We start from the raw sequence: 15222 nt of genomic DNA, 5'->3' as shown, positions 1-15222 counted from the left end.
CGCCAATCTATGCGCCGATCTGCAAGGCAAAGAGACCTTCTGTCAACTCAATGCCGTCGTAGATAGAATTCCGAAGGGTGATATCAATATTTGTTTCGGCGACTTCAATGCGAAAATCGACCGACAACTCGAACCATGAGCGCATTATGGGACCCCTTAGTTTTGGAGAAATGAGCGAAGACGCAGAGCTGTTCGCAGAATTTTATTACTCTGTCGTGTGTAGTTAACTTTATTTGGAGCAAATCCACTGAAATTGAAAAAAGCAAAAGTCCGTCAAAATTAAACAGAAAGTGGAGATTCAATTGAATGCTTACCGGAAAATTTTCAGCAATGATATTTTTTTTCTTTCCACGTGTGACCGATAGAGCAATACAGCGAGCAAAAATGTTCATTTTTTGACAGATGGGTTTGCCGAAATTCAGTTCATTTCTAAAATGCCGAAAACTGTGGCAAAGTTGATTGCCCAATCTCAGTAGGATGAAGAAATGTCTTATTTATTAACTAGATGTCAGTTAAAATAATCGTTTACGGTCATGTTCGTCAATTTGATTTACCGAGCAAAAAATTGTCGATTAAGTGTGTGGGTAGGCGCAAGATGAATACAGTACTAGGTGCTTCAATCTTTTCAGTTTGTGGAAAAGAAGAGGGCGGGGGTGAAAAATTCATTTTCAGTGTAAAACGAAAACAAACCGGCTGGCTCTCCCATACTAAAATCCAAGATGGCTGAATCGTGAATTTGGCAGATTGGAACACCTAGTGGTGTATTCATCTTGGGTAGGCGTATTGGTCTTCTTTTCAGTCCCCTGAGTTTCCCAAAGAACTCGTATGTGTTGAAGCATCTAACTATTTTTAAAATCAAAAACAAAAACCGAAAAAGTGCTGTACGTGTGTACCGGCCTGAAAAATTCACCCGATGTTCGTTCAAAATCGGGACAATCTTAAAAAAAACATCACTTTTTCGGTGATTCAAATTTATTCATGAAAAAAAGTTCTTACATTTTTTTGAAAAGTTAAGCGAGAATTACAGTATACCCCCGCTGATCCGACAAAATATGGCCGGACTATCGAGGTTTCTCTCGTTAATCCGACTGTCAAATCCATTCAATAAACCAAAACAAAATCACATCACAAATTTGAAAACTGACAGCATAATGTGTTTAAATGGGTGTTGATACCGAACTAGCGAGACCCGGACTAACGAGTCGTCGGGTCAGTGAGGTCCGGATAAGCGGGGGAATATGTACTGAATCTAAAAAAGAATTAAAAATTGCTCTAATTGTTTATAAATTAATTAACATTCAATTTCTTCCGTTAAATCACAGACAAACAGACGTAACACTTCTCATTTCAACATCGTTCACGTGTTTAACGGTTGATTTGAAATTCATCTGTGTTACGCGATTCTGCTAAGAGAGGCGCTAGTGTTCAATCGCTTTGACATTTGATTAGTGTATATACTGTGAATGTTTTATGCGTTGATGACGATGACGATGATGATTCATATAGAAGTATGTGTTAGGAGCAAACGTCAAATAGGAAATAATCATGATCGACTGTGTTTCTCGCGATTCTGATAATAGATGGCAGTAGTGTTTTCTAAAAAAGGTATAACGATAATTTTTCGAACAATTTATATGAAGAGTTACGTCTGTTTGTCTGTGGTTAAATATTCCAACCGAATTTCGACCGAATTTTCTTTGACCATGGCAAATTTCAGATAGGACCAAATGAAATAATAATTCAAGACAAAATTTTCAAAACGACTTATCTGCTTTTGTAAACAAACGACGATTTGACAAACCAACACCATCAATAGGTAGATGAAGGATTCCGCTGCCTGTTGATGGTGTTGGTTTGTCTGAGAGCTATCAGATTCGTCAAATCGTCGTTTGAATCTTTGTTTACAAAAGCAGATAAGTCGTTTTGAAAATTTTGTCTTGAATTGTCTAAAATGAGACATGTCTGCAGATCGTAAATAAATGCAGAAGATAAAATTAAATTTTTGAGCCACTGTGCCCAGTTGAAATCAACAACATCACCATCATCATCATCATCACCAACAACAACACATCAATATTATACACGTAAAAAAATTTAATGTTGTTTATTATTAATATTTCTAATACTTTTTTGCCAAAGCAGGCGCTTAATGACATGTATAAGAAAAACTTATACATCGCATTAGTCACATACATTCGGAATGTTATTAGCTTTTTGATATGGGATCATTCATTAGGTGGCATAATGAGAGTATAAGTATTTTCGAATGGTTTTTTGCCATAACATATAAGGTAATTTTTTTACGTGTAGGATCCCTAATCAATATTTACGTTCGGCTTGTCATCATTCACTAACAACACATTCACATCAACAACGACGTCAACACGACGTCTTCGGTAAACTTCGTCTCGGTGCGCTCGGCTTTAAAACAGTGGAGTTGCAGAGTCCCCATCGAATACATCGTTTTGTTCAACAGGAGACCATCGGTGTGAGTCTGTTCAGTTCAAGTCGTTCCAAAGTCCATCTCGATTTATTGCAGTCACTTTTCTTGAGCTGCACAATCCGTATTCTAGTTATACGTTCAATAGTACAAGAGAAATTTGTTTCTTTTTAATAAGTTCTACTGCTGTGAACCAGGTATGTAAGAAGTGTTATTATTTCCGTAAGGTTGCTCGTCCGATTGAAAGTGTATTCCGGTGAAAGGTCAAACTTGTTGCATACTAATAAGAGAGGACTGCAAATGCAAATGGAAATGGGAAATTATGTACAATACTACTTCGTTCCTCCCCACCAAAACATGACGACGGTATTTGATAAGGATAACAATTTTACTGAATTTGTACTCTACAAGGGAAAGATGGGAAATGTGTTTTGTTGGAATAAATTAGGTATAACAATTTTAAAAGATGCAATGCAAGTTTTCGAGCTTCGATAGGTTTCCCATCCATTGCATTGGCTATCAGAGTAGGACAAATCATTGAGGGTACTGAAAACATTAAATTACCAAATTCCGCCAACAAGAGTGTTCTGGAAATACAAGGATTTTCAATTCAATGGTGCTTATATTTGTAATAATTTGAGCATTAATTATTCAAGTTTATGGTTGCGAAACAAATCGGCGATAGCTATATGTAACTAATTACCTTTACATAGTCCTCACCGTTCCGATTCTATAGCACTTTCTCAGGGTTGTTTGTTTGTATAGTTGCATTCGCCGGAAAAATATTTGCAACAATTCATGACTATGCGGTATTCGAAGTAAACTTAGTGATTATGAAATCTAACCATTTAGCCGTTGATTCTTGACTGGTGGCTGCAACAAGAAAGATAAGATTATTTTGGTACAAGCTATTTTTATTTTCTCAACTCCATAGGTCAAGTGAAACTGAAATCAGCGAATTACCGAGAGAATGGTATCTGCTACCGAAAATCAACTTCGCTATGAGGGCCGCGTTGTGGTCGTCACAGGCGCCGGGGCCGGATTGGGCCGAGAGTATGCCCTGCTGTTTGGATCACGTGGTGCCAAAGTGGTAGTAAACGATTTGGGCGGTAACTTCCACGGACAAGGAAAATCCAATGCAGCCGATGTTGTTGTGGAAGAGATTCGTTCGGCCGGTGGAACCGCCGTGCCCGATTACAATTCCGTTGTCGATGGTGAAAAAATTATCCAGACTGCGATGGAAGCATTCGGTAGGATCGATGTACTGATCAACAATGCAGGAATCCTGCGGGATCGGAGTCTCGCTCGCATTTCCGATGATGATTGGAATCTGATTCATGATGTGCACATGAAGGGAAGCTTCATGACCACCAGGGCTGCCTGGCCGATCATGAAGAAACAGAACTTTGGTCGCATTATTATGACTTCGAGTAACTCCGGCGTTTATGGAAATTTCGGCCAAGCAAACTACAGCGCGGCTAAGTTGGGCCTGGTGGGATTGGCCAATACGGTTGCCATAGAGGGGGAAAAGAACAACATCCACTGTAATGTGATTGTACCAACGGCAGCATCCAGAATGACGGAAGGAATTTTACCTGAGATCCTGTTTAACGAATTGAGTAAGTTGAAATAAATTAGGGAGCTTTCGACAGCTTCTATGTTTATAATCAAGGAATATTGTTAAAATATTACACATTGTTCTAAAGTGATCCTATAGATAAGTTTTTATTTGTACCATGTTCGATTAACAAAGCAATTCGAATTTTTTTACAGAACCAAAACTAATCGCTCCGGTTGTTGCATATCTGTGCCACGAATCCTGCGAAGACAATGGAACCATCATCGAGAGTGCGGCTGGTTGGGCAACGAAGGTACACTTTGTGCGAGGAAAGGGCTCCGTTTTGCGAACATCGATCGATGAGGATGTCACTCCAGAGTACGTCCGTAACGTTTGGGACAAGGTGACCGACATGTCTGGCGCGAAGCATCTGAACGCCATCGGGGAGGCAAGCCTATCTTTAGTCGATGTGCTAGAAAAGCTGCGTGAAGGAAAATCGGCAGAGAATTCCGTTACCGAAACCTTCAAGTTCAATTTCAAGGACGTTGTTCTTTATGCCTTGGGCGTCGGTGCGACGGTCACCGATCAAAGCGATCTACGTTTCCTGTATGAAAATCATCCGGATTTCTCGGCACTTCCCACTTTCTTCATTCTTCCTGGTCTTTTATCAGTGATGGGTTCTGATCTAACCGCCAAGGCTATTCCGCATGCCAATTTTGATTTGACAAACGTAATGAAAAATATGTTTTAACATAACCAACATAACAAATAATTATTCAAATATATATTTCAGATTCTGCATGGTGAGCAGTACATTGAGTTGTTCGACTCTGTCCCAACGGATGGTGTGTTGACAACGACGAGCTCCGTACTCGATGTTCTGGATAAGAAGTCCGGCGCTTTGGTCATCACGCAATCCGAATCGTTCGACGAAAACGGTTCTTTGGTAGCACGGGGCCAAAGCAGCACATTTGTTGTCGGCGCAGGCAACTTCAATGGAAAATCGAAACCGATTCCGGAGGTCAAAGCCTTGGCCGCCAATCCGAAACGTTCGCCTGACGCTTCAGTTCAAGTCAAGACCAGTAAGGATCAAGCGGCTTTGTACCGATTGTCCGGCGATTTGAACCCACTGCACATCGATCCGAGCTTCTCCGCTATCGCTGGGTACAAAACGCCAATTCTGCATGGCCTTTGCACAATGGGCATTTCCGTGAAAGCAGTTCTCAAGCAATATGGCAACGACGATTCCAACTTGTTCAAAGCAGCTAAAGTGCGTTTCTCAAAGCCAGTATTGCCAGGTCAAACGCTGCGTGTCGATATGTGGAAGGAAGCAAACAATCGAGTCTGCTTCCGCACGGTTGTGGTCGATACCAACACGGAGGTCCTTTCCGGTAAGTTTACTTTTTGTTATATGTTTATCACTATATGAATCCACTAGCCCAGATTTTAAAGGGCTCGGGGAGGGGGGCAAGGCGCCAAGCGTCACCATGCCGAAAAAAATCAACATTTCTTGGGCATTTAGGGACCTCTTCTAAAAATGCTAAAAATGAAGAAACAGAAAACATAATTTTTCGCTGCATAAATCGGCTGTTCAAATCTATATGCAAATGGTTATCAAAACATACCCAATATATGAATTAGAATAGTCGTTCCATTCTCGACATATACCAGAAGTTCGGCTACACACACGAGCTGCGAACAGCTTTCATAGTGATGGGCAATATGCAGACGTGCATCCGCAATTTGTGCCGAGATGGGCAGGAATAAGGATGGTAACAAACATGTGGTGATCGAAAGGTGGAAGCAACACTTCCACACTTCCACGAATACCTAAAATTGCGCTGAGAGTACAAGCAATGAAGATCAAAGCAGCTGAGGAGTAAACTACGTCAATTCAGCGGACGATAGAAACCAACTAGCCCCCACCTTGAGAGAAGTTGGGGGGCCATCCAACAGTTCAAGAACATTCACCTTGATTGAAACATTGTTATGAATGGTGTCGAAGCTGAATTAATCAAGTTGGCCTGGAAATGCAGGCCACTTGTTTTATTAGACTGATGATCAAAATCTGGGAAACTGAACAGGTATCGGAGAAATTAAAGGAAAGCGTTATAAGCCGGATCTATGTACAAGAAAGATGAAAGCTGGAAGGCTAGAATTTCGAGCAATCACCACCTGAACTACCACCCTAAAAGTGATATATCTAATCATCTTCCGCCGTCTTTCACCAATAGCTCCTAGGAAGTTATCAAGCCAGTTTTGCGAATGGCCGCTCGACAACGGAACATTACTGTATGGCAAATTCTTAAAAAAAAATGACGTGAATATCAGGTTCAAGATTTGTTTATGTACAGGTTATCCGACTTGTCAATATCCCCAACTCAGCCATCTTGGATTTTTGTATGGAATTTTTGCTCGTTTGTTTACGTTTTGCACTGAAAATGTATGTTTCCCCCCCGCGCTGGTAATTCCCATCTACTGGCGAAGTCGGATAACCTGTACATAAAAAAATCTTGATCAGGTTGATACTTCGTATGATTATCAGTCACAAGCGTATCAGCACGTATCAGCCTGGACCGTACACTAATTACCACCCCTCCGCCTCCGTTTTCAACCACCCCCCTCAGCCCATTTAAGATTTTTCCCATACAAATATTTTTCATTTACATGGAGCGTAAGATAATGGCAGACCCCTCCTCTCCTCATAAATGCTTTCGTATTTTTTGTACGAAAATTGGTTTCGCCAGAAACCAATGATCAGACATTATCTGCCATAACCATGATTACGAATTTTCATTTCAATAAGACCAAAGCAAGCGTTTTTCGGGCCAAGGGAGAATCATTTTTCGTTGTTTATGTTGAGGATCATCTTTCACCCATCAATCTTTTTCTCTAGAATTAGCCTTGATAAAACAATAATCTTGCCTGTTAGATGAAAATTCTTTTTCGTTTCATCACTTTTATCTCTTTTTAGAGATGGGCGTTCAGATCCGGAACCGTTTATATGATCCGGATCTTTAATGTAAGTGATTGATTCGTGGCTCATTTTTTAAAAGATCCGGATCACCAGATCAGCAAATGATTTGACCATTTGTAAGGACATGACAAAATGAAAAGTTCATTATAGGTGCTTCATACGCTTGTGAGCAAAAGAGGTTGAAGTTTTTGTAAACACACGAAAAACAACCGTTTCACCATTTTTTATCCTTCGTGCGTTTTGTTCTAAGGTTTCGATTCGCTTGAAAGATCCGGATCATTAGAGTGAATGATCCAGATCTGATCAGTTCATCGAAGTGATCCGTTTTGCCCATCTCCTTACTCACTTTTCACGAGAAGTATCGCAGAACAATTACAAAATTGTATTGTCGCGCCGGGATTTGCACCCAGAATAGTAACAATAATACCTGTGAGGATGCGCTTACTCTAGCCTTACCACCACGCTATTTGCGCGAAAGCTTTAAGTTTTTTGTTCCACATAAGCTACTACCATTTGCATTTATGCCACGAAAAGACTAGAATATGAAAGAAAAAGAGCAAACCAACGTTTGGCAGCAATCGAATTGAACGTGAAATGGTTATCACTCTCCAGGCTGTTTTTCTTTCCCGAAAAGCGATTTCTCCCCGAAAATTGTCGCGAGGGAGCATCCTGTGCTCCTGAGTTTGAGTGAGCATTACGAACCCTGACCAAAGCTCATTTCTTTTCACTGAAACCTACGCTGCTGGGGCAGCAAGGGTTTAACGACCCCCCCCCCCCCACCCTCCGCAGCTATCTGCGAGTCATGGAGAACTGGTGGGGTTTAGCAGTGGGCTCTGCTAAATCCCTCTCAAAAAACCACAAGTGTCCGTAAGCAGACTCTATCAAAGCGACTGTGTGCCGCTTCAAAAGCATAAGCCCAGGGAGTGCCATTGGCACATCAGAATTGATCTCAGTATGATCCTGATACTGGTTGTATGTTATTGGACTTTGTCTCTGGATATTGGAATATTGTGAAAGCGAGGGCTGGTAATCTGGTTATTCTATTCTCTTACTAAGGCCGGGTGGCACCGACCTGAAACGGTGTATGGGCTAATGACCAGGCTGTCTCCCGTCCCCTAAAACCGTGGCGGGCCTTGTCGGCCAAGTCGGAGTGGAGGTCCCTACTATAGGCCAGCAAAAGTGTGGAGAGAGAAATCCGCAAACTTATTAAGGAGCGGAAGCAGGCGGAAAAAGAAAAAGAGAAGGCGGAATCGAAGATTTGCCTCCTGTCTGAAGGTAAACGGTTGGCGGAGAGCCAGATCGAGGAACTCCGCAGAAGGATGGCCATGACAGGGGCGACTCCGAAGCTGAGTAAGGTTACGCAGAAGGCGAACCTGAAAACAGCTGTCGAGAAGTTCGCAGCTCCTAAGCGGGAGAGACAAGAGAAAGTCGAGCGGAAGGCCTGCCCTCCCAAGCCGGTGAACCAGTGCCTCTACCATCGAGGACCACTGAAGCTCGCCGGAAGGAAGACCTACCCTGGAGGGAGGTCGTGAGCCCCAAGAAGGTGAGAAGGCAACGGCAGCAGGCCGTAAAGAATGCGGCAGGTGGAGCGGTGCGCACCACTGTTAAGAAGGGTAGATCCCAGGAGAAGACGAATGCGCCTTTCAATTGCAGTAGTAAGCGTAAAGACAGAGGCGAGGCGATAAAAGCTACGCCATATGACCACTTAAGTCATATGACTGTAAAAGACCTGATCGCAGTAAGCTATGCCGTAGGTGTGGAGCTGAAGGCCACCAAGCTCGCACCTGTCAGGCTGCATCAAGGTTTCTGATCTGCCCCCTGGGTATCGACAACAAACACCTTACCGGTGCTCAGGCCTGTCCGGCCTCTAGAAGGATCCTGACACGCAGGTAACACAGCTAAACCTGAACCACTGCGAGGCGGCTCAACTGCTGCTACAACAGTCGGTTACCGAGTGTAAAACTGATGTAGCCTTGCTGTCCGATCCATACCGCATCCCTGGAGACGTTAGTTGGATGGCGTATAAGTCACGGATGGTGGCCATCTGGACTTGAGGGCGATACCCCATCCAGGAGATATTATCATCACCTGATGATGAGGGTTTCGTCATAGCAAAGGTAAATGGTGTTTACTTTTGTGGCTGCTACTGTCCTCCCAGGTGGAATATAGTGCAGTTTACTAGAGTAGTGGACATTCTTGCAGCGAAACTAACTGGCTTAAAACAATTAGTTCTAGACCAACATTTGAAAAGGGCGTAACAGCCAAAATTTATTCCTTCTGATTCTTCGTCCACATATATAACTTTATATGTAGACGAAGAATCAGAAGGAATAAATTTTGGCTGGTACGCCCTTTTCAGATGTTGGTCTAGAGTTGTAGCAGGCGACTTCAATGCGTGGGCGGTGGACTGGGGATCCCGGTTCACAAACGCTAAAGGTCATACCCTGCTAGAGTCGCTAGCGGTATTGAACGTAGTCCTGCTGAACGAAGGCCAAGTGCCAACGTTCAGGGGACCGAGCGGTGATTCATGCATTGATGTGACCTTCTGCAGCGCGGGATGGACGGTGGAGCCAGAATGGAAGGTTCATGAGGGGCATACCTCCAGCGATCATCAGAAAATTCGTTTTATGATCCGGTATACACCCGTCGCAACCACAAGGCAGATCGGCAAAACCGATCTGCGTACTGGTTGACTGACACAATTGCAGACCTTCGTAGAACCTGTCTTCGAGCTAAGAGAAGGTTGCGACGTGCCAGAAAGGTCGAGAGACGCCGGGTGTTCCAGACAGCGAGCAGAGCTCTGAACTACGAGATCAAATGTAGTAAGAGAGCCTGCTTTGAGTGGCTGTGCAGGATGGCAAACGACAATCCATGGGGAGATGCGTACAGGATGGTGATAGCTACGACTAACAGCACGCCACCTGAAAAATCTCCGGAGATTTTAAGCCAAATAGTCGAAGGGTTGTTTCCGAGGCATGAATCATCGAACTGGCCTGCTACACCGTAAGAATCAGTCGACGTGATACCGCTAGTGACTAACGATGAGCTTATCGTAGCTGCAAGGAAACTTAAGCTCAATGAGGCACCAGTTCCGGATAATATTCCAAACCTGGTCCTTAGGCACGCTATTCTTGCTGATCCAGATATGTTCAGGAGCTGCCTCCAGAGATGCATGGACGAAGGAAACTTCCCAGATCGATGGAAGCGGCAGAAATTGGTGCTACTACCGAAGCCCGGCAAGCAACATACATACCAATTTGCTTACTCGACACAGCTGGAAAGCTGCTAGAGAGGGTCATCCTGAATAGATTGTCGGCTTAGACAGAGTGTGCTGATGGCCTATCCAGCAACCAGTAAGGGCTGTTCTACCATCGAAGCAATTCGATCGGTAACGGATACGATCAAGATAGCGAGAGGTTTGAACAGGCGAGGTATTAGATACTGCGTATTGATTACACATGATCAGGGAATCATTTTTTTGGAATTCGCATGCGAAACAAGTGACAAAAGAGAACCAACGACAAAGCATTGTTTTTGTCGGAGAAAATAATGACAAAGATCCGAAATTTTTTGTCAGCAACAAAAAAGAACACAATCTTGTTGCTAACTTTTCATCCCGTTATTTTGCATTATTTCTAGAGGAAATTTCGGTTTTATGCTATCATAGTTTCTGCTGTTATGAAAATATTCGAGAATCAAACAATGATTACAAAATTAGCATCGTATTTTTGGAAATATCAGAGCATGCAAGACAAATGATTCTTGTCATATTGTGTTCGGGTTCTGATAAAGGTTTGTCGCTAGGTGCGTTTGTCAGTAACAAACTCTGTTGATGACAAAGAGTATATTGTTAGGCGTTGCTCGAATATTGATTCCCTGCACTTAATGTAGGGCCCTCCTTAGCTGTGCGGTAAGACGCGCGGCTACAAAGCAAGACCATGCTAAGGGTGGCTGTGTTCGATTCCCGGTGCCGGTCTAGACAATTTTCGGACTGGAAATTGTCTCGACTTCCCTGGGCATAAAAGTATCATCGTGCTAGCCTCATGATATACGAATGCAAAAATGGTAACCTGGCTTAGAAACCTCGCAGTTTATAACTGTGGAAGTGCCTAATGAACACTAAGCTGCGAGGCGGCTCTGTCCCAGTGTGGGGATGTAATACCAATAAGAAGAAGAAGAAGAAGCACTTTATGTAAAAAATGCGTTTAACAATGCTAGCTGGGCAGCTATTGCTGACTCCCTGCACCGATTGAGAGTTTCGGATTACCTGTGCAGGATACTGAAAAGTTATTTTCAGAATAGGGTGCTGATATACGACACGGATGCTGGTCAAAAGTTGATCGTAGTGTCTGCGGGTGTTCCACAGGGATCAATCCTCGGACCGGTTCTGTAGAATATGTTTACGACGGAGTATTACGCTTAAGTCTCCCGGCCGGTGTGAAATTAGAAGGCTTCGCAGATGACGTAATGCTAGAAGTAGCAGGAGACACTCTCGGCTAAGTCGAACTGAAGGCGATTCATACGCGATAGGCAGAGTCGAGGAATGGCTCAACTCGAGGCGGTTGTCCCTCGCACATCACAAGACGGAAGTCGTGGTGGTGCATAATCGCCATGGGTTGCAGCGAGCGAGGATAATAGTAGGGACCTGCACAGTTAACTCCGTAAGGTCTCTCAAGCATCTGGGCGTGATAATCGACAATATGCTCACGTCGATTATGCATGCATCAGGCTTCATTGGCGATAAAATATTTATCACGAATGATGTCCAACAGATCGGCGGTGCATAGTCAGGTGCGTAGGTTGATAGCGGGTGTAGCATTGTCTATCATCCGCTATGGCGTACCAACATGGGCCGTAGCACTAAAGGCCGAGTACAATGTAAAGAAACTTACGCCGAGTAAACCAGCTGATGTGCCTACGTGTCACGAGCGCATATCACACCACATCATATGAGGCGGTGTGCGTTATAGCTGGGATGATGCCGATAGACATACTCCTAGAGGAAGATGTGGAGTGCTACAACGAAAGGGACTCGGTGCAAGTGCGACGTGTCAAGAGAGCAGCTTCGCTGCTCAAATGGCAAAGAGCATAGGACGCCGCAGTCAAAGGTGGTGGGACCCACAGAATAATTCCGGATGTGTCAAATTGGTTTAGTCTAGAAAGCATGGTCAGGCAACTTCCACCTAACACAGGTATTGTCTGAACACGGCTGCTTTAAAGAAATCCTACACAGGTTTGGCTTCGCAGATTCTGCGGAGTGTTCAGAATGTGTAGGTGAGGTAGAGTCGGCAGAGCATGTGATGCTGCTTGCTACTTGTCAGCGGAATGGATACAACCTCGGACAACCTCGTCGAGAGGATGTGCCGGGATGAAGCTTTATGGAATGCGGTGAACACAGCATCTCAACAGATTATGTCGAAACTGCAGCGGTGGTGGCGTGGTGACCAACGAATGCAGTAAGGGCATCTGTGATGCAGTGAACACTTTGCTCACCCCGACATCTCAACCAACTCAATCAAAAAAACATGTTGCGGGTGGGCTGCGGGGACCTCCGTATGTAGATATAGAGGTCATTGCGGTTCATACGCGATGGTTGTTGTCGTGGTGCTCGTATCCAACGCCAGATTATGATACGAACCGCTAGGTTACTATCATAGCATGCGATCGACGGGGGTTGAGGTTACTACCCAGGCATTGCAATTTATCCCATCATTCGATCTTCTGAGCAAAGATACTGATGATTTGCTGGGATATCGATCATAGTTATCTATCTGCTCAGTAAACAAAGTGCTGTGTTCGCCATGGAGAAAAGTTTTTTCACTGCTTTTGTTGTAGCAACGCCCTCGCAACGTGAATAAACCCCGAACCGCGCGGGATATCAGGATCATCATCAAATGCTCAAATGATAATATCTTTCCAGAGTGTTCTTTGATTAGGGATAATATCTTTGCAAAACCAAAGATGATATGCTGTGCTCAGATGATATTGCAATGCCTGTACCCTTGAAATCGATGTTGTGTGTATTAACGTCAAATGCGTTAGCATAGGCGTGAGCGTTCTCAATTGTCCCATCCTGATGTATTGCTTAATTGCGGGCCGGGGTACGGACTGGCGAAAGGGTTTTGGTTTTAGTGGGTCGGGTAAGAGTTACATGACATACCCATCCCCACACTACCTGAGTTAACCTCCTCAGGTGTCTGGATGCAGATTTCCGTTTACCCTTGTTCAAGGAAAAAATAATAAAAAAAAACCTTCGCTGCTTTGAAAACAAAGAACAGATAGTGAGTTTGCAAGTTGTACTCCCGAAATATATCAAGGATGATCCTTAGGCTAACGCACCTAAAATAAATCGCGGATTTCTGTGAAATTTCAACGAAATCTTAACAACAAACTGTTCGGTGATTAGTTTTACAGATTTTCGGTCGTTTTGACAGTTGAACAAGGGAAAAAATCACAGAAAATCGCCGAAATAATTACCGAACAATTGAAATGCTATGTGCAGCCCTTGCGAAAATCTGCGTAGTATTCGCTGACGAAAGACTCCTTATAGGATAGGCAACAGGATTTTGTATGCTGAGTTCAGAAGGATGATACCTCTGTACAATCTAACCCAGTGATGCTCAGCATTTTGGGTGTTTTTTTCCTTAAGTTGCTTCTCACATAATAAAAACGAGCTTTGCGTATATGAGTTAGTAATTTGATGTTTGCAAGAGCCGTTATCTAGGCAATTATTTATTATGTGTATCACACTACGGCGAAAGCAAAGATTGAATCGAGAAAGGCATCGTTACCGCTAGGTGGATTAATCTTGTTTTTTTTTTAGTTCATTTAGAGCTTTACTAACCTTATCCTGCTCCTTAACGCACCTTCGCTTTCACCGTTCAACAAATATTTGAAGTGTTCCTTCCACCCCAGTGTTATCTTGCATATGGCGGGCACTGGCACAGTCTTCTTCCGCGGGCCATTGTATGTCACGGAAAACCTCCGGTTATCTTTCTATCCATATTCTCCTGCGCTTCAGCTATCATAATCTCTTCGTGCAGGCCCTTCTTTCAGCAGTGGATTCGTTTCTCTGTTGCCCTTGCTACACTACACTGTACCGTCCTCTACATCAGCTACCAGCCAGTAGCATTCGACTTCTGGCAGTTCGTCCACCACTTGTGGCATTCCTCGCCAAACCAACAATTTCGTCGGCGTTGCTGTGCAGTGCCTACCACTTCCTGTGATGTTGTAGTTACAGCTTCGTGAATATTCTCCCATAATCTGTTGACGTCGCCAGATCCGTTGACGTCTCCTATCTACTCATCCAGCTTCTGGCGGTACTGTTCACCAACCCCTTCAACTTCCAAGCGTTCCAACTACAAGTTAGTGATCCGAGTCAATGTTCGGGCCTGAGCAATATCTGCGAGCAAGTGACGCCACGCTGCCAGATGTGTTTGCGGATATTCTTGCGTGCAGAATAAGTAATGCTGATCGCCATCCCTTGGCTCTCCGTATCAATGACAAGGTGAACCGATCTGCGCGTTTTCATCCGAATGACAATCTTTACATCGTGTGTTAAGCACTCTTTGTAGGCCTCATCAAGGCTCCCATAAAACGCATCCTTCAAGTTATCGGATTATCGTTCGTTGGAACTTAGATCAGGCTGTAGTTGAGGATTTCTCTCTTCATTCTCAAAACGCAGATGCAATCGCTTATCGGCTTCCACTGGAAAACTCGTTGGTTTTTGACCACCGTATTGGATTGCTGTCACGCTCATGCCGACCTTTTGCAGCTCACGAGCCAGGAGCTCAACACGTGCGGGTTTATTCAAAGTTCTCTCGTGTCTTGATCGGATTTGTACCCCCGGAAAGAAGCAAACCTCCGCTTCCCTGTCAGTCTTCCCTAGGGTAGCTCATACCCCGGTTGGTATCACGGAGAAGTAGGGATAGGAGTTGTTAGGTAAATGGCTAAGGACCACGGAATAGGGCCTATTTTATTCCTTCAGGTACGCAAAGTACCAACAGTACGCACTATCCAGTATTATCCATGTCATATTGTGAATCGTCATGGGTATAAATAATATGCGCATCCGTAAAGGCTACTTTACACCTCGGGAAAATTATCCGCCGGATTTTGGTCCCCGTGCATTTTAAATGGGACCGGGTTTTTATTTTCCGTACCCAAATCCTGAAAACATCGCATATGTAAAAATTCATGGGGAAAATCCGCTGACCAAATTCCCGAAGTGTGAGGCTACCTTCTAAT

The 15222-nt window shown here is 43.8% G+C and overlaps 1 protein-coding gene across 1 annotated transcript; it reads left to right on the top strand.

Moving 5' to 3' along the window:
• The first annotated feature begins 2418 nt into the window (after positions 1-2418).
• On the top strand, positions 2419-5442 carry LOC134216065 (peroxisomal multifunctional enzyme type 2). The gene is made up of 4 exons (XM_062695083.1): positions 2419-2637; positions 3375-4059; positions 4214-4728; positions 4792-5442. Exons 2-4 carry the CDS (start codon positions 3411-3413, stop codon positions 5425-5427), a joined length of 1800 nt encoding a protein of 599 aa, XP_062551067.1. The 5' UTR covers positions 2419-2637; positions 3375-3410; the 3' UTR covers positions 5428-5442.
• The last annotated feature ends 9780 nt before the right edge of the window (positions 5443-15222 follow it).

The sequence above is a fragment of the Armigeres subalbatus genome, chromosome 2 (genome assembly GCF_024139115.2).
Source record: "Armigeres subalbatus isolate Guangzhou_Male chromosome 2, GZ_Asu_2, whole genome shotgun sequence".
NCBI lineage: Eukaryota > Metazoa > Arthropoda > Insecta > Diptera > Culicidae > Armigeres > Armigeres subalbatus.
This window is presented reverse-complemented; position numbering and strand designations above follow the sequence as displayed.